We start from the raw sequence: 25,948 nt of genomic DNA, 5'->3' as shown, positions 1-25,948 counted from the left end.
GGGCGCGGAGCTGCGGGCTCGGGGGTGTGAGCGGCCGGGCTGGGCGCCCCCAGGATGCTGCGGTTCCTGCGCAGGACCTTTGGCCGGCGGTCGATGCAGCGCTACGGGCGAGGAGCGGGGCGCGGGGCCGGGCGAGGCGGGCTCGGCGCCGAGGGGGACGAGCGGGACGGGGGGCTGCGAGGAGCCGCCGCCGCCGCCGTCGTCGGTTCCGGGGGTTTCCCCTCCTCGCCGCACCCCGGCGGGGTCGTGCACGGCGCCGGAGCCCCCGTCCACATCCCCGCCGCCGGCGGCAGCAAGCCGGTGCTGCAGTGCCGCGTCCTCCTCCTGGACGGGACCGAAGTCAGCGTGGAGCTGCCGGTGAGTAACGCGGTTCGCGCCGACCCCTCCGCATCTCTCCCTTGCCCGCTGGCGTCGCTTCCTTCCTCCCCTCCGCCGCCCGCATACACCTGCTGCCAGGTGCGCCGCGCCTCCCGCCATGGCCGCGGCCCCTTCCTCCTCCGGAGCGAGCGCGGAGAGCGGCACCTGCGCCTCCGCCCCCCGCCGCAGCCTCAGCCGGCGCTGCCCGGAGTCGCTCGGGGGGGGCTCGCTGCCGGGGGCTCCGCGCCGCCGCCCTCGCGTCCCCGGCTGCGGCCGCGCATCGGCGGTCTCGCCGCTCCCAACCTGTGGAGCCGGTGCGGAGGTGTCGTTGGGCCGTCGGTGCGGGGCCGCCTCCGAACTTTCCGCCCTCCCGCCGCTGCCGCGTTCCGGAGCGCGGAGGGTCGTGCCCGTGTTCCGCTTCTAGTAGCTCTTCGGCACCGCCGGAGCCCGGTGGGTGCCCTCCCGGCTCGCCGCGGCGGAGGTGCGCGGTGAATGCCGTTCGGTTACGGAGTTTGGGTTCTACCAGGTGGTCATTCCCGCGGCTGCTGAGCGCCTGGCGCCCGTCCGTTCTTGCTGCTCCATCCCCTCCCCCGTGAGAACCGAGCTCTGCGGAGCAGCGCTACAGTTTATCGTATCGGGAAAACATTTAAACTTGTTTCGAAACTGAAGAATCGGCAGCCATTAAGCCTGACCTACAAAACTGGGTGGAAGAACTTGGTCGCAATGTAAGAACCTGATCAATCTCATGCTACTTTTAGAATCATGGAGTATCCCGAGTTGGAAGAGACCCCTACGGATCCAGTCCAGCTCTTTTTAATCTCCATTGGGATGAAAGATGGTGGTTTTTTTTTGTTGTTTTTTTTTTTTTCAGAATAGTTCCTGAATTTTGTTGGGTGCCTTTCATGCTAATCATCACCTGTGTGTGCTGGCATGATTTAACTGAAATATGGAAATTAGGATCCCACTGGTTTCTGCTTAAAAGAAACCGAACCGCTCTAATAGGGGAGCATGGAATGGGGCCACCTAGAGATGCTGCCTCACACTCAGCCAGCCCCTTCCCTCACAGAGCAGATCACACACCTCCAGGCACTGGCAATGTTAATGCCTTTCCTCTCTTCGCATCTCCTTCACAACTTGCTGCAGTCCTCCTAACATCTCAGCACGAGGCTTGTCTAAAAAGAACTCGCGCGTTATCGGCATGCCGAGGGTATGCTTATAGACGTCTATGTAGATAAGCTCAGTAAATATTTCATGTAAGGTTATACTCCCTCCAATTTATCACGAGTCTAGCTATTGCTGCTATAGAACCTGTTTAAAATAGCCTGTAGGTTTGAAACAGCAGGTAATGGTAAACCTTGAGTAGTCCTTGAGTATTGGGAGCGTGTGGAAGTGTACCAGCTTGGTCCAGTAAAGAAGCTGTAGAGCATACTTGCTTGTGTTGTGATGTTCAGGCCAAGCCTAGGCTGTCAGTGGTGACACGAGACACACACTTGGTGGCTGTAGTTTCTTTATCCAGTGAGAGGATAAGAAGTCATCATGTTCTTCGGTGACATCTCTAGGCTGCTGGAGCATGCTGGGGTGCAAAGCAGCTATCGGTGCCTTGGGGATTAAAAAGGGTGCTGTTGAATTGCATCTCTGTTCCTCATGCGTCTTCCCTTTCTTTCACAGAAAGTAACACCCACACTGAGAGTCAGAAAAACTGAAAGAGGCGTTGCACCATTTATAGAATTTGATCAGGAATGTTTCTCTGAGCTTTGGAACACCGGTTTTTATGGGATTAGGGCCTGAAACAGAATGCACTTTAATACTCAGAAGCTGTTGTAATGTACTTGTTAAGCAGAATCAACTGGGCAATATCTTCTCTGTAAAATTAGAAATGAGAAAATTAGCGTATGGTTATTTCTATACATTTCAGCTTAAATTTTTTGGCAAGGGAATGAGTGTGATCCCTGCTCTAGCAGTGAGACAGCTTACCCTGGAAGTCTAGTATGTGGGTAATTGCTGAGGACTTTGTGCTGCTGATCACGCTCGCAAGCACTTATTTCAGGAGATACTGGCATCTGGAAAATGTGCTCTTTCTACTGCCTGCGAACATTAAAACCCAGCTGTCTTTCCAGGGGTAAAAGGAACACATTGGTATTAGGGCACAATAATTTCGTAACTAACGCTTCTTAGACTGCTACCTGAAACTTAATTGGAATTGATTTCAAGGCTTGTTAGATATTAATTATAAAGACTGCAGGGTCTATGTGTTTGCGTGGAGGGATGACAGAGAAGGCATGGCTGCTTGAAATCTTCAGCTGCGCATGCAGAAAAGAAGTTCAGTTGTTTTTGTTGGCTGGGTTGTTTAGTATGTATTAAAACTAAAACCCTGACTCTTTTGTCTAGGTTAAATGTATCAGGTTCTGCCCTGGTGTTTTCGCTTACGTGGGGGCTGGTGGTATTGCAGGAAAAACAAATGGCACATCAGTAGGCTGATGCCACCTTTGAGGTTAACAGCCATAGTAAATGCAATAGTACCTACGTTAGAAACAGTAGAGTTGGTAAGCTTTTGTAATGCTCCCACCCGAGTCCTTCCTTAGCTCGTTCTTCTGTAGGCTTCATGGAAGTATTGTGACCAGAGTCACCTTTCTTGTTTATCTGCACTTCCCCTCCCACTTCCTCATGGGATATTTGCACTTTACTCTTTCTTACGGCACATGCACAGGGCCTCCCCTGCCCTCATACTTCTCCATCTGCCTTTCACTTGCAGGTGCTCTCTGGATTTCCTGAACTTGTTTCCTCCCCAGCTCTTCCTATACAATGTCAGCATAAAATTATTCTGAGCTGTAGAGAACACTGGATAACGATTTCTGTACTCAGCTTCTTGCACAAAAATTTCAAGGATTGCTTAACAATAGTGGCTTTTTGGTTGCTCTTAAGGCAAGACTTGGACTACTTTGAAAGTATTCTTTCCGAGCAGAATAATGCACTGGATGGATTTTTAAACCCACAAGCTCCTCAGGGCCCTGTGCTGAATCTGAGATGCTCTTGAGATTGGCACTGGGAGTGGCTGTATGGGAGCATTAGTTTGCCTGTTGTGTTGCTTTGGGGTGACTTCCCATGGCAGGGGGAGTATAAAGGGGGTATCGCTGCTTCCGATGGACCTGACGCCACATCTTTGCACATCTGAAATCTGGTTATAAGGATTGATGCAAGAAAAAAGCAGAACATACATAGAAATAGACATGCAATGAAAAACACAATAGGAAGCTATTACGTGTTTGGATCTTGCATCTCAGCTGTGGGTAGATGGAAGGCCACTTGCTCACTGCTGTCAACGCAATCCTTCCTCTGTTTTCTAGAGGACTCATGAGTTTAATGAAAGAAACTGGTTATAGGTGATGCTGTGTTCTTACATAAGGAATACAGGGCAGGAGCATTGACATTTACACGGCAATGATGATGCCTGCTAGTTAATACGTAAATGGGAAGGTTTGTAGATGGCTTTGAGATGAGACCAAAAAATCCCAAATTTTTGTTGACGCTGATGTTGGCATTTCTAAACATTGAATATCTGATTTTTAATTCAGTGCATCTTATGAAATCTTAAAGAAAGACTCAGAAAGATGACTTCTCAGTGAGATGGTCCGGAGTAGCAGGGATTGACGTTCCTTTTTTTAGTGCCACTGAAAACGGTGTTCTGTGAGAAGGTTTTGGGAAAATGGGGGCTGTACACAATGCATTTTGTTTGTTTGTTTATTTGTTTAATCTAAGTGGGATGAGAGAGAGGGAACAAATGGTAAGCTTACTTTACTGTGGAAATCCCTGTCTTGCAAAGCAGACATAGGAAACCGTATGTTTTCAGTGATACGGAGCCAGAGCAGTTGAAACACTGTCTGTCATAATACTCATCGCTGTAACAAATTTCTGTGCTGCCATGGACATCCTTACAAAGACCTATGTGGTGTATTAGAAAGTAGGTGACGCTTAATGATTAAGTTAATGAACAAGTTATATATAGCTCTTGAAATCTATGGATTGTTTTCAGGTAGATAGCTTTCATATTGTTTCTTTGCCTTCCTTTTGGTGTATCTCTTTTAATAATTGTTTCGGCTGCTATGGAAACACTTCAGGATAGGGATAGTAAATGTTCTTCATAGCCTTTTTTAATCTGCGTAATCTTCTGTCTATTGTATCCTCTTCTTGTTAGACTAGCATGAAGCATAACAAAACCTATCTGCTGGCCTCTGTGCTTAAATAAAATGTAAATGTTAAATTGACTCTTGAGTAGTCATCTCAATCTTAAAGTTAGTAGTATGTTTAACTTGGAACAAGTGATAAATATTTGGAGAGGGGTACTGCTCAACCTTTCTTTTACGTAACACGTGATTTCCTAATGACATTTCAGGAATAAAAACTGCAGACACTTAATTTAAGGCATTCTCTGGAGTCTCCTAACTGAAGATTTATTCACTACTCAAATACATATTTTATATCAGGTGTGGAGCAGACATTTTAGAACTAATTCTTTAAAGCTTTTCTCAAGTGCAAAATTGATAATATAGTTCTTTATTTAGAGGGTACTTTTCAACAATTGAAAATCAGAGTGCTTCAGATGTGGAAAGCATGTTTTCAGGCTTGCAAAGGCTGCCTTGTGTGCATGAACTGCTGTGGCTACCACTTCTTGTAATCCGCTTCATAAGTCAAGCTCTCTTTGTAGAAGTGCTGGGGTATTTTCCTTCTGTCACTCTTGTTGAAATGCTTTTTCATTACCATAAAGCTCTGGTGAAGTAACTGTAGCCAGAGCTTGATGCGTTATCTTCTGGCAATAACTTTTAATTACCTTGTGCATGTATCACACGCTCCAATGCATTGCTGTGTCTACTGAAAGTGTGTGGAAAAAATATTCATAGTAGAAATATATACTAACAGCCAGGGACCTATGCAGCCCCAGAGGAACAGGAATGAGAGGAGGGTGCACACATGGGACTATAACTGTGCTTCAGACTTGCATGATGAGTAGGTTCTTGACTGAGAAGAGGGAATTTCAGGCTCTTGGCACGCTCACCAAACATCCTTAATAAGTCTACAGCAGATAAAACACACTTGAACAGTATATGGTGAAAAAGGGATGCAGTGAACAGTGTTTTATTTTGACACACATTAGATACATTTTGCGTGTGAGTACCATTAGTTATTTATGGAAGCCAATACCATTTTCCAATGCAATACAAATAGGGTAACAGGATCACTGTTATAACAGGAAAGAGTCCTCAACTGGTGAGGGAGGATCAATGATGAGAACAGTGTATTGCAAGAACATGAGCAGCTGGCACTGGTTCTTTGATAGAGAGCTTAAGTTTTTGAAGAGATGGAGAGGAGATTAGGTTGTTTTATGTATTATTTTGGAAGTGTTTTTACAACAGAATACAACTATGCTCAAGTGAGAGAAGTTACGCCAGTGTGTCCCGACCCTTGTTGGTTAACATATAAATGCTTTGTAGCAGCACTGTGAGAACTGGGCTTAACTGGTGAAAAACTGAAGGCCACTATGGATTTGAATAAAGAAGGTCAGTAAGAAGGAAACTTTCTGAGCAGTTAGAAAATGCATGTTTATTTGCAAATAGAGTACATCTAATATGTTTTTTTCCCTGTGGTTGTTTTCTAGATAAGATTGCTGGGTAGCAAACCTGTAGCTCCATGCTCCTAGTAGAGGTGCTGAAGAGGAAAAACAATATCTGGTTGGGCATGTAAAAAAAAAAAATAATAATAATAATAATTCCTGTGAGGGAGGAAGTAGGAACAAAGTGACTTTGGAAGTTCAGACTGTGCAGAAGGGCAGAAGACTAGGTCTGTTTGGATCACAGAATGTAGTACAGGAAGAAACAGGTTTAGAATGGGAGAAGAACAGATACAGAGCTTGAGAGGGAAGTACAAAATTGACAGTAAGATAGATGATGCAGAGTAAAAATGAGAATAGGAGATCACTCTGGGTATGCCCAAGAAGCAACTGCTCTTCAGCTATCAGAACGAGATAACCTGCAGTAGAAACTGTAGTGCTTTCTCTCATGGGCCCATCAGAATGAGAGTAATTTTATGTTCTGGGATGCAGAAAGATAAAGGAGTGAGGACATGGAGGCAGTCTTGTGGGACCAGGACAGTGAAAGGAGAACAGTTTCTGAGTATGGAGATCAAAAGACAAAGGACAGAAATGAGTTCTGCTCTCTACTGCTGCTTTTCTTCCTTGTGCTTCTACTTGTAGCCTCTCTGTAAATAGCTCTTTTCCTGTAACTTTGATAAGCTGATTCCATTTAGTATCTCTCTTCTAAGCTTAGGTCTGTTTTCTTTTTCCCTCTTTGGATCTTCTCTTTTTAAATTCCCAGCTGTTTTCACTCATCCTTCTCCTTCTCCATCTCCTCCCTGAGCAATTTTCTATACTTCTTCCTGGACATCATCTGTGTTACTAGCATGATAGTCTCTGAATTTCTTTCATAATAACTCTTTTTTTTTTTTTTCCTCCTCACTCTATTTTCCCAGTCTGCAAGAGCAGTTGTCTTTGCACCCCCTCAGCAACTACAAAAGCTGTGAAAGTTTGCTGTGGAGGATCTCTTCTGGGAGGCACTTGAAAGAGCTCTAGAGGTCTGCTTCCTTCTGTTTGAGTCCTTGAGCATTGCTCTCTGTCCCATCCCCTCCTGCCCACTTAGATCATTTCTGTGGTTCTCTGCAGTTGTCAGAAATTTGGAACTCCCTTCTGTGCAGTTCTTCCCTACAAAAAGGCATTTTCACAGCTATCGATAGTTGCGCTAGAATGATGAAGCCAACAGCTGTTAACTGTACATACAGTGTTGCTGGGTTAGTATTTTACGTTGAGAAACAGATTTTTTTAAATATGTTTTCCGATATAGACTACGTTCTTTTTTTCTTTTCACATTGCATTAGAAATAAAAGGGTTGGAGGGTAATGAAGTGCTTAGAGTGACCATCTGCTCTTTATTTGACTTGCTATTTCCATTTATTTCTCTGTATCAGCTTAAATATGTCCTGGACCATTAGCTATATTATGATGGATTATTTCGAAATCTTTGTTGAAATGCTTGGTTCAGACTCCAGCTATGAAGCATGAAAAATATTAAGAGTTAATTCATCTTGCCTGTTTACATTTTTGTTCTATTCAGATTGAGACCAATTTACTCCTTTGTTGTTAAGGAACCACAGATAGTTAATCCAAAAATACCTAATGTCTTTTAAGTACTATTCTGAGAAACATATTGACTTGAGATTTTACTGTATTTTGTGATTTTAATACATGTGGTGCAACTTATATGACAAATAGATGCTGGAAATCCTAATGGATGATCCTATCTTTTGCTTGTGAAATATCATAGGTAACTCTGCATAAACATGTGCAGAGTTCTGAGTCCTTTATTTTGAAGAATCTGGACTCATATGAACATAGCAGCATAAATACACAATTAGAACAGCATTGTGTTATGACTTGAAGATTGTGACCTGTAATTAAATTAGTGTTATTTTAAAGGTTAACTCCATCGAAGGATAAATCTTGTTGTGGTTGTTTGAAAACAATGTTTTTTTTCATTTTATTTTTATAGTACTATTAATTACTGTACGTTTTACTTCCTCCTGTATTTTTTTGTATATTATGTATACATATTACAAAATGTGCACCTGAGATATTTCTCTAGCTTAGCAGGCTTAGCTTCCCATTGTTTTCAGCTGAAAGTTTCTTATTTGTATGTTAGGTATTAGATAGTATAAATAAAAAAACCAATAAAACTGCAAATAAGCAGTTTATTGGTTGCATTAAGCTTAAAAATTATCCAGTGCTACAGATGAATTTATAATCTGCTAATATTGACAGACAAAAAAAGCCTGCTAACTGCATCGTACCTTTTTGGTTGGTGTTAAGTCTGGACAAAATTGCTTAATGTTCAAGTGTTACCTGCTTTCAGTTTGCAAGTGACGATTTTCCACATTCTTGAAGAAAATGAACAATTCTGTTTGTTTTTCTTCTTTTTCTCCCTTGTACCCATCCAGTATCATTCAAGGCTGTTTTCTGTCATTTAAATTTCTTACGTACCTTGTTAGTCATTCCAGAAACTGTGATATATGATTCAAAATTGAGGGCCTGCATTTATGTAAAAAGACTAAAACCAAGAGCTTCTATTTTTACAAGCAGAACTGAGAACACCAGTACTGTGTACAATCATCGTATTCCAACAAAGATCACTATTCAGTCGAGATGCAAATCCACAGTATGTAGGTTTTGTATTCAGGCTACTTACTGAGTAGCAGTTCTTCCTGAATAATGAACCTTCCGTGAGTGCTTTGCTTTGAGAGATGATGATGAATGATGAGTGTGTTATCTCTTTGAATTAAGCAAAATAATTAAAGAGCAGTATTCTTTAAAATAGATCATATTGCTAGGATAGGCAGCGCCCTGGAAGCGTACTATCCAGCGGGCAGTATCCACTTAGCTTCTGACACATTGTGACCTTCGGGTGTTTGCATATATATGTGTCAGTTGAGGCCTCCCCTATGTAACAATGGGGTGGGAAGAGCTGGTTTAATAGAGCAGTAATAGAACTTGTTTGCTGTGCAACAGACTTCTTTTCTTCTTCCTGCTATTTCATGTATTGGGCACGGTTTATTTGTTTTCCTTTTCCCTGCTGTTCACCTTGCAACCCTGTCTTCATTGCTGTTTTGTTATGTTACGGACATCCCCTTTCTCCCGGGTGGAGTCTTCCCAGCCTCGTTGTCTAGCTGCTGCTGAGTCTCGAGTTACCTGTGCTTAGCAGGGCTTGGAACACCTAGCTGCAGGTTGCCTTGTGCAACTGGGTCTACGTGACTTGGAGTTCTGCTCTTGACTTCCAGTTAATTAAAGGTGTTAATATTCTTGGGGTGCCTTTTTAATAGGGGGACCTGCTTACTAGGAGACTGGCTTCTAAAAGGAATCAGCAGTGAAGTCATTCAGTGTCGATTGTAGTAAGATGCTTCTGCTTTGTGCTGGGTTCAGACTGATGGCTTAGTTGTTGCAAAGAGTGGCCACTTAAAGGAGATTTCTTTCCTTGAATTAAGGATTTTTGGTAGTTCACAAGAGGTCCTATATTTTAGGAGTTAAGTATATAAGGAAATAATCTGTACAACAAATGTTTTTAATAGTTTTCTTTAATTCAGAATTAGAAACAAGATAATATTATTCACTGCCTTCACTTTTTCCTTTGGAATTTTCTGAGCCAACCCCTCTTCGGTTGCTTAAAATGGCTTCTTTTCCTGTGTAGCATCTACATGCGAGATTTCCATCATAAATTTATCATATAGTAAGGCCTTTCTGATGAGACTTCATTTGTGGCTTTAAAAAGTGAAGATGATTAGAAAATATAGGGAGAAATGAGAAAAGTTTGAGCAGTTGTCTGTATATTAGCAAAAATAGGTTGAGGCTGATTGCTGTGTTTCTCGGTTGGGAGTGGGAATAGAAAAATTCAATGCTGTGAAATGAGAACAAGCGTTTTTTGTTTGCTGCTATTGAAATTTGCCAACAGATGTTCTCATTTTACAGTTTGTGCTTGGATTTTGATGTATTTTCACATTGAGCACCCACCATATTTTGGTTTATAACTTGATCATAAAGTGTGCTTAAAAAAAGTAGTTGAGCTAATTTGGTAAAGATATTGCTTCTTTAAGAATATGGTTATGGCCAGAAAGGGAGAACCTTTATTTCTATCCCTACATTTTATAGTATTAGACGCTCATTAATTTAATCTTATTTTTGCGGAGATAACAGATTGTCTGGTATTTCCATCATGATCAGTCTGAAGTATTGGTATGTGAAACGGAAAGATGTGGGGATTTTGGTAAATATAAAACATTGAGTGGTATCTCGAAGGATAGCCCTCCAAATAAACTTTCTTTTGCTGTCAGGCAACAGGGCAAGCAAATGGCTAGCTTGAGAGGAAGGTAGGGCGATACTGAGCTGAAGAGTACCAGTTCCTATTCCTTGTGTATGTGTTAACCTCATTAGCCAGGCTGCTGCTACTAGGGCTTGAGTAGCTCTGCCTCCTGGGAGCTACCAGCTGCAGGCAATGGGAAGCCTCCCAGTGCAGGCAGCTCGTCCCTGCAGAGCAGAGCAGCTCCCAGCACTGCTGCCCACACTCCTCCAGTGTCTCCTCCAACTGTGAAGACCCAGTACCCAGAGGAAAACTTTTATCTCCCATCTCCTAACAGCAGTTCATTTCTTGCTGCCACAATGCTTCTGTCATTGTATTTCTTCCACCAGCTTTTTTTTTGTAAAAGAAAAACAACCTTTTTTTCTCTCTTGCACACTTTAGCTTTAAGCAGTGTAGTGGCAGACTTTTGTTAACTGTTAAAGCATGGAATTTTGAACACTTCAGCTGGTGACTGCAGTTCTTCTTAGGAGTCTTAGAGAACTGCAGATTTCTTATACCAGTATGTAAAGTATGGCAATAGTCTGCCTTGAAGCTGATGCTAGTGAGATGGAGAGCAAAGTCTGTTTGCCTCTGTGGTTTTGTACATAAAGTGAAAGCGCTGATTGAAGTGGCCAGATAGACTGTCCCATTGCAATCCAGGAGAAGACTGTCATGCTACAAAATGTCCCTGAAGGCAAAATGAGGAATCAGTGCAGTTTCAAAGCGATGAGGTGAGACCGCTTTGTCTGTTTCCAAGAACATCAACCTACTTTGCTTGAGAAGTTTGTTCTGTGAACATCCCGACTCAAATAACGTAAACAGGAGCGGAGATGTTGGTGAAAGTTCTTAAATAAACCAGGGGATGGGAGGCTGGGTGCAGGGCTGATGGGAAAATGTGTGCTGTGGAGTATACTTCTATTTCTGTCCTATGCACAGACATAACCTGCAGTGCTAATAAACTTGGAGTGGTTCTGTAGCTAAAGGGTAAGTTATAAATGTGGAAACGGGCACCACAGTTACTGCTGGGAGGCAAGCATGCAGCTTTAGTTTCAGATCTAAATGAATTTATGATGTTATTCAAAATGACATTTGTATCTTAAAAAGCCCTTTTGAGACTGATGGTTCCTGGTGGCATAAAAAAACAGACTTGATGTTTAAGGTAGCTAGGATTTATGGCACCTATTATTTTTGTACTCTTTGTGCTTGAGCAAGTAGGTAGGGAGATAGTTCCCTTATGGCTTGACAAAGTGAATGCATACTTACATATAGTAACAGGATCACATTGCTCTTCTGCTTCTGCAAGCAATTTTTAAAAGGGAACTATGCTAGAATGAAAGGTTTGCGGAAAATCACTGGTAGGATTAGTCTTACTTACTTGTACCTTTTTTCTTCCTCTCTCTTCTGTGAAGGCCTGTCAATTTTATTGCTGCTTCCGGTAGTGCCACCTCATTTGCTAAATGAAGAAATTTTACTTCAGATAAATGGCTATCAGAGGTTTCAGCTACCTTTGTTCTCATTTGTTCCTACTTGTAACATCTTTTGTTAAGGTTGTTACAATTACATTAAATGGAAGTTAACTGACTGTTCTTCCTTGGTGTCATTTAGAATATTGCTCTTTAAATTATATGGGATAGTTAGTCATATGGATGGCTGTAAAGGAGTGAGTCCTGAACGGTAGATTTATTTCAGGTCAGAGTGGACCATTCTGAACACTTAATCTGTTCTCTTTCCCTGACCAGTCTCTAGAACTCCTTTCTAAAAATGTTTCGATTCTGTCACTTCTTAGCGACGTCTCTCCTTGGATTTAAATAGTTTCTCTACTTTTAAGAGTCTGTAATGAGAAGTAGTTTTCGCTTGAGGTTTTATGTGGACTCTTAAGAATAATAACAAAGTTTTTAATATATCTCATATTTTTATGATTCTTGCTATCCTCTCTCTTAGTCTGAGCAGGCTAGTGATGAAGAGACCCATGACTGTGGGAAACATATTCTCCGTATGAAGGCTCATTAAATTCCCATGCAACTCACCTCTTAATCCTACCTTTATTCTAAGTAGACAAAAAGAAATTTGATTTCCAGTTGCCTTTCAAACTCAGAATAACTCTTGGTATCTTATTTCTGACTGTGCTGATGTGCTGGAATGCTCATACATTTGAGCTGAGTGCAGTAATGTTATTATCATAGAATCATAGAATGGCCTGGGTTGAAAAGGACCTCAAAGATCATTGAGTTTCAATCCCCCTGCTGAGTGCAGGGTCACCAACCACTAGACCAGGCTGCCCAGAGCCACATCCAGCCTGGCCTTGAATGCCTTCAGGCGTGGGGCATCTGCAACCTCCCTGGGCAACCTGTTCCAGTGCTTCACCACTCTCTGAATGAATAATTATAGTGGTTGGCGAGTGTTACGTGAAATGGCATTACTCCATTTCTAATGTTGCCTTCTTATGTGTTCAGGGTTCATGTTTACTTCCTTGGCTGCAGCGTTATACCAAGACTTCATGTTCGTTTGCTTTTCTGTTACACCAGAGTTTCTACAGTGCTGCTTAAATCCAGGGCACTGTCTTCAACCTAATGAGCGTGACCAAAACTCTTGTTTGCATGTATGACCCGTGACTTCACTGATTTATGCTACGGTGTGTTGATGCAGTTCTGCATCCCCCAAAGATGCAAATCAGTCTGTGCAACCAGTGAGACCCATCTACTCTTGCTACTGTGCTGGTTTTGTGTAGTTGAGCAGCAGTGATCTTGTTAACTCTCTCGTGGTGAAAACTGATGACTGTGAGCAGAACAGAGCACTTCAGGATTGCACTGTGCACAGTGCTGCTGGCTGCTTTCCCCTCTTCCCTTCCTCATTGTTTAAGTTGCCTTTTTTTTTTTTTTTGTCTACACGCATCTATTTCAGGAATGCTTACCCTTATTTTTGCCCAGGTGTCTCCTGGGCAATATGAACAGCTCTTGGCTTCTTTTCCCATCCTTGTGCAGAACACAGGCCCCTGCCCTTTCAGCTGTTCGCGTGGCTGTGCTGAAAGCCAGCTCAGGGATCAGATCCAGGTATGTTTCACCCTAAAAATGCTTTTGCAGTGTTGAGTGTCAGAAATCCTTTCTGTTAAAGGTATGGTACAAGGAAGGGACCAAGCAAGCAGAAAAACCTGACAGAGGGCATGGGAGCTCTTTAAGGCAGAAGTGCTGTGAAAGCCTGTGTTGTTGAACTGGGGCTTGAGGATATAAGTAATCACTTCAGGAATGGCTGATTCATGTACTCAGTGCTCTCACAGTTTGATCGTGGGAATGTTCGTTACCTGCACCAGTAAATCAGCCAGCTTAGTATGAAGTGAATAAGAGATGCTTAGTTGCTGCACTGTGGGACTCAGGGACGGAAACTGTAGCAAGTAGCTCAAGCTAGATCTCAAGGAGCTGATCAGTGCCCAAGTCAGATGTCCTGTGGAAACCTATTATTCTGAGGTTCTTTATTGTTGTTATTTAATAAATGTGCAGTCTTATGGAGCAAGAAATTACTCAGTTTATGAGATTTAATTTTCTTCAAAATTATTATTCAATTTAATTTATTCCTGACTGGACCCAACTGTCTAGTTTCTTTTTATTTTTCAGAACCTAATAGAGAGCCAGAACTGATGAGAATAATAAAGCTGATACTGAAGTTAAAAAGATTCTAAGAATTTTAGAGAGTCATTTTTCTCTGGGCTCCACCGGTGGAGTTTCAAACAGAACCAGAGCTGAAAACACTTCTGGATGGCCACTTCTTAATGTGGATATCCTGTGATGGAGTACTTTTTCTATACTTCTTATCCCTTTGACACTGGATGCAAGTGAAGTGAAAGACAACTATGCTGCTGAGGGAAAACAATACTGCTGTAAGCAATGATTGGATTCCCAATCTATCAGTGATCAACAACATTAAAGTGATCTGAGTTTACTGCAGTTTTTTATATGCAGATATTCAGAAACAAATCTTGTTGCTAGTACAAACAGTCATTCTTGATCATGAGGGAAGTGGAAATGTATATACCGAATTTGAACTGAAATCTCTAATTCCTGAATTATTTTTTTAGTCTCTCATTTGAAAATTAGACTGTTCATGAGTTTGACTTCATGATTAATTTTTCCAATTAAAAATTGTCCTTTTTTAAAAATATATATATTTGGTTTAAGAACATGACATAAAACAGCACTTCTTAAGTAGTAGGTGGAGGATTATGTCTTGAAAGCACTAAAAGACAGTTCTGAATCATGTTAAAAAGAGTTCCAATGGAAAATATGCTTTTTACCTTCAAATCCACAAGGTTCATTAGAAAGACAGGTTTCAACTAGAATGACAACTATTCTAAACATTTGAATAAACATGCTCTTTGTTTTGTTTTGCATTTTTCTAAGAGAAAAGCCAGGGGAACAATTTTGCTTCAGTATTTCCTTTCTTATGACCAACTAGTTGCATTCTTCTTGAGCTTGTGGAATGAGCCCAGTTTTGAAAATGCTTGGGAAAACAGTTCCCAGGCCATCTGGTGCTTCTCTGTGTATGTGTGTCTGCAAGCATCTGAAGTCAGGGACATTGTACTGGAATCCTCTGAGTGTGTCGCTATGCAACTGCAGGGTGATGGGCGGGGAGTTGGAGCTCCTGGTCTGGGAAGCCAAAGGTGAATATGTATTGACCAGAGAGCTAGAAGCTGGTATTGTCAGCCATCCTGGGTGAAGGTTTCCAATTTAAGATTCAATTTATTTTTCAATTTTATTTCTTTTTAGCTGTAGGCATTTGTTGCTTCTCTTGTGGTGCTCCCAAAGCTTCCTTGGAGATGTTCTACTGCCTGTGTTGTAAGGTGACAATGTCTGTAATCTCCTCCTCGACAGAAGGATTTGAGACTTTGATAAACAGCTGTAAAAAGATTAACAGAGATTGCTTAAGATGTCATTGCCTTCAGCTATCTTGCTCTCTGAGTAAACTGGCAGAAGGATGTGTGTGCCAGTATCTTAACCTGTCAGCTGGAGAACCTGATATGAGTTTAAACTATAAAATCCTGCACTGCAGTGTAGAGATGAAAGTATGTTTTGTGGAGTGAAGGATGGTCTTCAGCAGAGCCATGGCAGTATGCGCTGTGCACAGAGTACTGCTCTGTTCAAGAGCTTGAACAAGATTTGTCTACCTGGGCATCCACCTTAATGGAAAGTCTACCCTTGTAGTGTGCTCCATCAGTGTGGAGGAACATCCTTTGCTCTTGTGCTCCCATGAGCTCGCTGTTTCAGTTGCCAGTTGTCATGGGAGTTGAGCACTGTTCTGGTTCTCTAAGGAGCTGGGAACAGTAGTTGCTTGTCCCATTCACTTCTTGATATGATTTTGGGCTGCTCACTCTGCATCCACAGTATTATTCTCCAGGGATTTTTGGGAGGACTCTGCAAACTGCTACAAATGTATTTCAGGAGCAAATTTTGAGTTTTATACTGGCCAGAAGGGGATCTCAAACTATATGAGAAATGAGCTCTTCATGGGACTGATAATCTACAGAAACATAAGACATACTGTGTAGAAGTCACATAAACCTTCCTGACCTGCATGAGATTAAGGAAAATTAGTTTAGCTGTAGTGCGTTTCTATCTGGACTTCGTTCTAAAAGCAGAATTTCACCTTGCACAAATAATGGAAGTTGACTAAAGGTATTGCGGTGTTAAAGCAAAAGGAACTTTGTACTGTAACATTCTTTATTGTATGAGATGGAAGTGACTGTCTTGATGGAAACCATGTAGGGTAGACAAGATGAGCTTTCCTTGTGGAACACCCTGTGTAAATCTCTGTATAAGACAAGATTAAAAGCTTACAGCTTTTTATGTGAAGCTGTCCACAAAGAATTTGGTAAAGAACAGTGCTAAAGTGCAGAGGAAGATAATTTACCAAGATATGATTCTGTCTCTTCTACAACCAATCTATATAGGTTATAGGTATTCTAAGTGTGTGTTGGTGACTTGATATAGATGTACACTTGGAATCACAGGAAGCCAAATATTTGTGATGAACTTTTCAAGTTTGTGGATGAAATTTTGTTGGGTGTTCTCCTGCGCAAATCCTTACTACTTTGTAGGTTCTACTTTGTGCAGTGCTTTGTAGGATGGAGAGGTGGGGGGAGGGAGGCTCTTCAAAATTAAGTCCTCTGTTTTGAAGCTTGTTAAATGCTTCTGCTGATCTGAGGGTGGAGAAACAAAGTCCATCTGGTTTTGACTAAGTGTATGCATGAATTCATATGTTTGACTTGTTTAAACACACAAATTACTAGTTCATTCTGTCAGGATAAAACAAATTAAAATAGGAAGTTAAAATGCAATATTCATATCCTGTTGTATCACATAAAATACTTTCAGATAGTATAACCTTAATATACACTTCGTAATAACCATGCGTTTGAAGGTAGGGAAGTGATTTATCTCAGTGTGCTTTTTGTTAGAACTGTACTGGCCCGAAGGGTTGCTAAATCCCTGTAGCTAAGCTCCTTACTTTCCTCCAAAAAAGTAGTTTTCTCTACTTATTTCCGATGCTGCTTTTATGCATTTGAATTTAAATATGAAACCTTATTGTCCTGAGTTGGATGTCTCTCTGCCAAACAGCTAAACACTGGTATCTGAGGTTAATCCTCTTGTACTCACAAAATCCATGCTAGAAGTGGTGTGTGCTAGGCCCCAAGTGTAGAAGCTTTATAGTGCTTCCTGCACTATGTTTGGTGGGTAGCTACAGAGTAGAAAGCACTAAAATTCATGTTGATTCCAGTGTTTCAATTAAATCATCTTAAAATGCTTTTTCAAGGACAGTCTCATTCTGAAAAGACTGGAAGTGCTCCAGAACTGGATGTTGTTGAATACTGAAGTTTACAAGAATTCAGAGGAGAGGAGTAACACATTCCTTTTATTCCTCTTTTCTTCTGTCCTCAAACCGATTATTTTTAAAATTCAACCTGAGTGTTCAAATTAAACTTTTTTCTACTTTTTTGATACTTCTAATACAAAGTTTACATTATAAATGATGATCATGGTGTCATCAGAGTTTCATATTTGATGTCAGCATTGCATGTATAACCTGAATAGTTAAGTGTCTATATATGAGGGTAACAGATTGAACAGAACTTAAACAATATACTTAAAAGAAGGAATATTGTGTAATGCCCTTTCTCAAAGGTACTGTTTAAATAGAGTTGCTTTTCGAGTGGGACTGCCATTTCTTAATTTTTCTCCCTGGTAATTTCTCATTTCACTTTTCGTTCTTTCTCCTTCTGTGTGTTCCTCAGCAGTATGTAAAAGCCATGGCTGTTCCATCTTGATATGTAAAGCTCTAAGTATCTCCCAAGTGTTCACCTGCACAACTTTCATCATGCTGATGCGAGGACCAGCTATTTTACTCTGTTAATTATTTTGAATCAGCTCCAACTGTATTGGCTGGTATATTCAAGACAGTGTTAACGTGACCAGTGCTGTAGTAGATCTCTGTCCTAGGATGGCTCTAACAGAACCTATCCTGCCTTCCCCAGTGGTTATCCTACTCACACCACAGTTCTATGCTTCTTATTTCCTGCTCTGAATTCAAAATGCTCTCTCTAGTCTGGTATACCAAGCTGATAGCATATTGTTTTCCAGCCTACTGGACAGAATGTTGCAAACTTGCTTTGGTGGACACTTGGCAAATAAAGCATGGTTCAGTCTGTCACGTAGCAGAGACCTACATGATGCTATGAAACTTGGTACTTTGGCTTGCAGAGTTCAGTGGATGCTGGAGAGAGATTTGGTTAAATTGTTCTTAGTCCTTGTGAATAAGACCATCTGGAAGTTCAGTTTTTTATTTTTAAAACAACAAAATAAAAGCATTCAAAGGGTGGGTTAAACTGGTTTTTATAACCTTAGTGATATTTGGATTTAGTTAAATGGAATGTTAAGCGTGAACACATGAAAAGATTAATGGCACAAAACTGAAGTTAGAAACAGAACAGCTTATAGAGATCCATGTAAAGTGCTATGATGATTTGCATTTTTATAAACAAAGAAGAACTCCCTCTATATTTATTGAATGTAGAGATTGCATTAACTCTACTTGGAAGCCTGTGCAACTTACTGTAATCTGTTTATAATCGTAAGAAGTTACTGTACAAACTGTGCATGCACATGCAGCGGTCCTGACAGAAAAATGACTTGTCTTCAATTTGCTGCATGATTTCAGGAAAAAAAGATTTAAAGATCCTAAGGTCATCGCATGTAGATTTTCCCCACTCCAAGGAGTTTGGAGGTGTCTGATAACATGTACAGAAATAGATGTAAATGTCAGATGTTGGAAGATTGTAAAGCCTTTTCTTTCTAGTAGATAAACATTTGAATGAAATTACTGCTTTCCTCAGTGATCTTACGTTCACAGAATGCAGTAACTTGATGTTTTTACTTCAAAAATATCAAAGTGCACCTGTTATTCAAAAAAGCTTAATTATGTATGCGTTGTGACTATCTAATGATCTGTTTTGAGTTACCATGACTCATCTGGGGATAGGCTGTGATGACAAACCAAACTCATGACACTTACCAATGTCTGGCTTTTACATTCTCTTCATGAAGATGTGCTCTTCACGTGTGTTTTTAATGACTGCTTCCTGACTTCCTATCATATGTTGGTGCATTGTGTGCTTGCTCTGGGCAAAAGAAGTTCCAAGTACAGCTCTGGGACCTAAAGATATCCAGAGTGATTAAAAACTTATTTCTAAATCAGTAGATGAATAAACTGGCAGCGATACCTAGCACAGGGCTGGGAAAACTGATGTAAAAGCAAACCTGAGCTTGGGAAGGTAAGAAATGAGTTTTTTTTTAATTAACAAAAAGTGTTGTTGCTTGTTTTTCCAGTGTGGATTATTTACTTTTTTAGTATGAAGAGAGTTATAGAAAAAGAAAGACTTGTCAAAGACAGACATGCACCCCTGAAACTAATGTGAGCAGTCTTATTAGGACGATCTCCTATGGTCAAATAATAGCCATATAATTTCTGTTTGCCTTTGTTACAGAGATTCTGTCATAGCCAGAGGATATTTTCTTTGTATGAGTGGAGTTTAGCTGTCACGCTTACATTTGTAGCATGAGGTGGTTTGTTTGTTTATTTTAAATTTTATTCTGCCATTACTTTTTAAATCAAGGTTGATAGAAGGTTTCTGGAAACTAACAAGAATAGAACCTCTGCTTTGGAAGGTGTAGTGTAAAGGTTGGAAACCTTGCGTTAATTTAAAATGTCACATGAATGAAAGAGCAGTAAAATAAAGGGAAGGACAAAGGCAATAAGAATGTGACTTTGGTAGCTGGCTGCGGCATGTACACACCTTTAATAGCTCCACGTCACAAGCTCTCTGTTGACAGTGATCACCTCGCTGAACTTCTGCCAGTGTCACAGAATGAAGCGTGACTCGGGCTTCATAGCTAATCACACTGATTTTTGCATTCTGCTAATAACAAGTCCAGAAAAGACCTAAATCTGTAATGTATTTAAATCCTGATTTTTTTTTTTTCCCCTTGTACTCCCTGCCTCCTACAGTAATTGTGAGATCTGGTAGCAAAGGTTTTTCTTTTTACAACCACTGTGTGAAATTTAAAAGTTGAGCAAAGGTAAGCGATGTTATTTTCTTAACAAATTGAGATGATTATGCTGTTTGTCCTCTGAAATGAAAAATTGTGTCTGCCCAAAGTGAGCAAGAAGGAAAGTATTTAATAGGGTGCAATATATGAATAAGATCACAACTTCAACAAATACACTTCTCCTAGAATGATTTGAAAAGCAGTAGTAGCTTATCCTGCAAACACCACGCATTAAATGCTGTTATTTATATTGTTCATTTAGCATGAGAGCCAATTTTCAGATAAAGGAAGTTGATGGGAACAGATTGAGGTCAACAGTTTGTTTTATTCCTGATGTTTAAGGGATTATGTTCTTTTAGTTCATGTTGTAAGGCTTTTGCTGGAAAAATGCATTAAAGACTAAATGAATCAACACGATCAGTTCTATTCAGTAGCTAAAACATCCTTTTTTGGCTGCGTTATTTATGTATTGCATTTGAATGCTTGCCTACTTTGCACAGATTTTCCAAAGTAATATGTATACATAGTAATTAAAACACAGCCAATTTAGAAGGCGTTATTAAACCTAAGAATGCCAGGTTTGAGGAAACCATGTGTATGCTGTTGCTGGAGAAATTTGTCATTTGAATTGAGAATGAAGCCTCTATTGAAAGCAAGTGAACTAGGGAAGAACTGATCCAGCTGTAGTATAAATGGGTCTTAGAAATAGCTATAAGAGCCGGATTCATTCTTATTGCAAACTTCAGATAAATGCTTGTGACACTGTAAGAATATTTAACTGTTGCGTGATGGTTTTATTTTTCTGGAGTGGGGAGGTGGGAGGCAGGGAGAGGAAAGGTAAGTAAGGAAAAGTTGTAGTGTGTCCCCTTAATTCAAGGAATCTAAGCAAGCTGATCTGCTGGCATGCTATCAGTTTTGATATTAGTGAGTGGGTTTTGAAGTGCTTTTTAAATAGAGGCTGATGGTGAAAATGTGTCATTGCTAATGTCATTGAACTGTAGTAGTTTGTCATTAGGTATTTTTAACTTCATGGATCCATTTTTGATGACATACACTTTGGGCATACTGGGATTGTGTTCTTTTTGCCCTGTAGCATCATGTATGTAGCCTATATGCTGCTGCACTGCCTTCCTTGAAATCCCATTTCAGACCCTACTTTATTCTTGTTTCTGGTCCCCAAGAGCAATAGGGCTTCACAACACTGTGCTTAAAACTCAGGAAGACACAGCTAAAATTTCTGGACAAAACCAGAGTGAAATCAGTATTTCAGAGTTTGTGGTGCTAACAAGCTGGGACCTGCTTATTCCAGTGCTCACCCTTGTCAGGAGGCAAGCAGGCGGTGCAAACAATAACATGGCAATAGGCCTTTCACCTGTGCAGAGCAAACAAAGGCCTGGTGGACTATCTTGGCAGATGATATTCAACGAACTGTGATGGATTTCTCTTTGTAGTTTGTACTGTTTGTCCGTACAGGAAATATGCTTTATGCTTTAAAGCCAGTATTAAGCTGTATTAAGCTTCAGACTTGGTAGTCGCAGTCTTCTCTCTGCCTGCTTTTTCAGTAAGTTTATTAGGGGAAGAAGAGCAGGATTTAAGAAAGTAAGGAGTCAGTGCCCATGTAGCAGTCTACAGCCTGCCCATCAGATTTGCCATCTTCTGTTCTGGAAACAAGGTTATTAAGAGAATAGACCAAGACACCTGCACCATGCAGCAGAAACCTTTTGCAGAACTGCATTACTGATAGAAGCAGGTGTCTGATCACATCCCTTATACGTCACTATTTAAAATTTTCTAAGAGGGATGTCTTATGCTAGCTTCTATTCCCACACTGAGCAATTTTTGTTTTATCGCTATTACAGCCTGCAAAGTAAGCCATTTTTGAGCTTTGCAAATGTACTGTCATCAGTTGCTCACTGAAATCAACTGTCTGAAGAGCTAGAAAAGCGACTGCCTGCTGTAGTTGATGGGGTTAAGATGCTGCTGTGATCCTTCTATCTCCTTTTCCTTGCCTCTCCAGTTACTTAGAATGTTGATTTTGTTTCAGTTGCACAAGAAAGTTAGTTATGCTTGTATTCTTCTCTGAGTCGCTTTTAGGCTTAGGGTATCTTTAGCTCTGTTGTATTTGTTGGTAGGAAAAAACATGAACAAATGAGGAGACTGCTAATATAGGTGCTCTTTTACATTTCAAAAAGGAGGCCTGGCAGCTTCTGTCTGCGTTCTAAATAAGTAGGTGCACAGTGGAGGTCTGTAGGGCAATGGCTGCATGCTGAGCATTTCTTTCCCCAGTGTAATTTAGCAGCTGCTCAAATCTGGGAGCACAGTTCCTTTGTTCATATTTAGATATCTAAAGGTAGCTGAGACTCAACAGATTCTTGTATTGCAAATGTTGAGATTTACTATTTGTTGCCACAAGTGGGATGTGAGTAGGCAGAATGTGAGGGAACAGCTCTTACACAACCTGTGGTTGTATGGACTGTGTGTGAGTTTTACTTGGCTTGCATTCTTCCCCTGCCCCCCTTTTTTCAGCGAAGCTGATGTGGAGATAGGAACATTAGCAAGGGAAGTAAGACAGTGGAGACTAAGCTAACTTCATAGATGACTGAAGCTCCAGAGTGTACACTCTGCACAGATGAGCAGGCTCCATGGACACTGCTGGCTGGATGCTGTCTGAAAAATGTCAGATGCTTGCCTGGAAGAAGCAGAATCCATAGAGTGAGAGAGACAGTTTCTCGATGGAAATCCAGTTACTGAAAACAGGTAATGGGGGGGTTCTTCCTTCTTGCATGTGAAGTGATACCATATTCTGCTCTTTCCAAAAGTGAGTGAGTGCATGTGGTGCAAGCAAGTATTGAGGGGAGTGTAGATTCAGAACAGAGGGATGTTACTGAGTGCTGAAACCAGAATGAGGTTTTGGTTCCCTTCTCTTCTGTGTGCCTGCCTTCTGATAAACATGAGAACTGCTAGCTAAACTTTGCAGTTCTAACCCTGTACCCAAGGTCTTTGGTATATGCCTTTTCATGTCATATGTAATCTACTATATGACAATTTTCTATCCAGAGCATAACAGAAACACATCATGACTTTTATGCTTATTTCATTTCACGACCAAACCCTGGTATATGCAGACTCTCATGGAGAGGTTTAAAAAAAAAATCAGAGCACTGTCCACATAAAATTGATTTATCAACTTATAACCTTGGATGCTGGTCACAGATGGTACCTTTGACAAGAAATGAGCAGAAGCACCAAGTTTGTCTGTGATGCTGAGATGTGGTTTCAGAACCTACGTTCATACTTAAAGGATAGATTTTAATGTATTTCAAGATAAGCTGAATATTTCTAGTGCTGCACTCTGACAAATCTCCAGCAAGTTTGCTGTGTGCTTGTGTTCTGATGTACAAGGGAGGTAGCAGTACAAACACTTCTAAGTATCTATCTATGTAAATAAAATTTTGTTGAAACCTTCCCCAAAAGGTATTTTTTAATTCATTTCTCAATCCTGTTACATGTAATACTAGGATATGTGATTTGTTCAGTAAACAAATGAAAAGGTAGAAGAATTAACGTTCGGTTAGGAAGATCATCAGTTTTCTTGGAATAGTTACTTAAATAAACGAGGTTGTCTTTCCTCCTTTCCTCCCCTCAAAAAAGGCTAAATTAATGAATGCTCTCATACCAACCTTTAGATTGGAATCTTAATTTCAGCTTAAATGAGATTGGAATGTTGTTTGTTCTTGTGCAGTCGCGTGTGTGTCTGTGTGCATGCGCATGTGTGCAATTTCAAGACAGACATTTACGCTACAGCTCTTACTACTGACATCTGTTTTGATTCCTCTGTGTTCTCTTTTCTACTCCTAAATGACATCTGCTGGAGAGAGTTGCTTATTTTTTTTTAAATGCAGTTTTGAAGAAAGCTCATTTTGGTGAATTTCCTGGCTTCCTCAAAGATATTAAGAAGCTGCACTACTGCAATAAAGGACACTTACTCTTTATCTTGCACATAAATATTTACATTTTGTTTTTTTTTCTGAATACAATATTTTTTTTCCTGAAAGCTGGTAGTATTTGGTTGGAAAACAGTTGAATAACATTTTTCTTGCTTTCATGTGTGAAAGAATTATTAAGATAATCAGAGAGCCATAGGGAAGATGACATACCTAGTAGAGTTGAATATTTTTTTTTACTACAATAAATGGGAAAGATATGGAATACTTTGCAACCAGTGAAGGTGCGAAAATCTCAAATAGAGTAGTTAAGTTTCAGTAAACTAGAATATTGCGTGAAGAAACTGACCTGAACACTTGTAATAAAGCAGAAGTGCTTCAAATGAAAGCTGAACCCACATTCCAGGATTATCTGATGTGAATTGTCAAGTAACATTCCTCATACATCGGAGGAAATACAAACTCAGTACTGTGAAATAATCTGTAATAAAGCAGGCTTCTACCAGTCAAAGCTTGCTCATAACAGAGAGTAGTACACGGGAGAAACTAATGTAGAATCATTACAAACCTGCATTTCTTCATCTGAGTTTTGGATGTTGAAACAGCAGAGTGATAACTGAGAATTTGCTTCCGTACTTGGAACCAGATAGACATGCTCAGTGACCCAGAATAAAGAACATTCTCACTAGCGGTAATATTGAGAGCAAATACAGCTTTTTATAAACTGTGTTTCCGCTGACATTATCTGAACTCTCCATAGACTTAACTGAAAGCAGCACAGACCTCTGCCTGTGCTGTGCGTTGCTTACATCTCAAAGCATTGCAGACAGCTGTTTAACAAATTGGGAAAATAAGGGACTGAAGCAATAGTGAAAGGCAGGGTTTAAAATTGGAAGCCTGCCTCCCAGTGTCATTATTTCTGTAAGCTGTTGCCTTTATTTATTCCTCTATTTGAACCTGAGTTATAGCTGAAGGTTAAGTTGCTTGAAGGCTGGTTGTGTGTGCACTGAAATTTCACTTAATTTCAGTTAGGCAATACCAACCTCTGTGTGTGTATGTTTCTTCTTAATCTTGAAAACATTTGTTTTGTTATGTTCGATCTTGGCATGCATGTGTATTAGATCTCTGGTAAGAGATGAGTCACTGAGACAGTGTACAAGTGCGGTGCTGTTTATCAAGTAGTAATTTCAGACTTCATTTAAATATATTTCATTTAGCTTGAAGGTGCATGTGGCTTGAAGAACAGGCTTGACAAGATCTTGAAGTTGTAGCAAGACATTACAAATGCAATACGTAAGGAGTTTATTTCTCTTAAGAGTAGTGTTGAGAGCTGTTGAAATGATGTGGAGAACAGAAGAAAGATTTGGTAGATGATGAAAAATACAGAAGAGAATATTGAAAGGACAAGGTATAAAATAAGATGGTGGGGAAACAGATTGCTCAAGTAAACCCGGTAAAGAAGTTCTATTTACCTTAAAGTCGAGCTGCTAAGAAGGATGACACAGAACAAAAATTGTGAAATTGTGATTTAGAAAAAAGCAAGAAGAAGAGTGTTTCAGACTTTCTGTCTTTCAAACTGAGCCAAAATACTCTATGGCATTGTTCATTCTCATATATGTGCAGATGAAATTTCAGTGGTTTGAACTGTGGTCTGTCAGGACCTTCTTTGCACTTTGTTACTCCAAACTCTTGTGCAAAAGCACAGAAAGGATACATACCCTCTCTCAAGTTCTTCCCACAGTATTAGTATTTAGACAGAATCTAGAAAATGTTTAATCTTTTTCCTTTTTGTTACGAGTCACAGACCAACTCATCCTTGATTATTTGGTAAGAAGTCTTACCTTCCCATTCCTGTCACCTAAAGGCAATTTGTAAGTCCTGCACTTGGAGAGGAACAACCCCAGTCACTAGGACATACTGGGGGCAACCCAGCTGGAAAACAGTTTGGCAGAACAGACTCTGAGTGTCCTGACAAGCACCAAGTTGAACATAAGTCAGCAGTGATATTATGCTGGGCTGCATTAGGAAAAATATTGCCAGCATGTTGAAGGAGGTGATCCTGCCCCTCTACAAAGCATAGGTGAGGCCGCACCTGGGATGCTGTTCTGGGCCCCCCAGTACAAAACACAGAG

The 25,948-nt window shown here is 40.6% G+C and overlaps 1 protein-coding gene across 6 annotated transcripts in view; it reads left to right on the top strand.

Annotated features, from left to right (window-relative positions):
- The window catches only part of EPB41L4B (erythrocyte membrane protein band 4.1 like 4B), a 167,225-nt gene continuing 141,283 nt past the window's right edge, over nucleotides 7-25,948 (top strand). For 2 of the 6 annotated variants that reach the window (XM_021385833.1, XM_021385832.1), the window contains exon 1: nucleotides 8-357. In XM_021385833.1, the coding sequence (XP_021241508.1) occupies nucleotides 55-357 (303 nt within the window). In that variant the 5' untranslated portion in view covers nucleotides 8-54. Of the gene's footprint in view, nucleotides 358-614; nucleotides 1,083-25,948 lie in introns of those variants that run through there. The other 4 variants (XM_021385831.1, XM_021385834.1, XM_021385836.1 and 1 more) reach the window with 4 other exon arrangements.

This window comes from Numida meleagris, chromosome 2 (genome assembly GCF_002078875.1).
Source record: "Numida meleagris isolate 19003 breed g44 Domestic line chromosome 2, NumMel1.0, whole genome shotgun sequence".
Taxonomy (NCBI): Eukaryota; Metazoa; Chordata; class Aves; order Galliformes; family Numididae; genus Numida; species Numida meleagris.
This window is presented reverse-complemented; position numbering and strand designations above follow the sequence as displayed.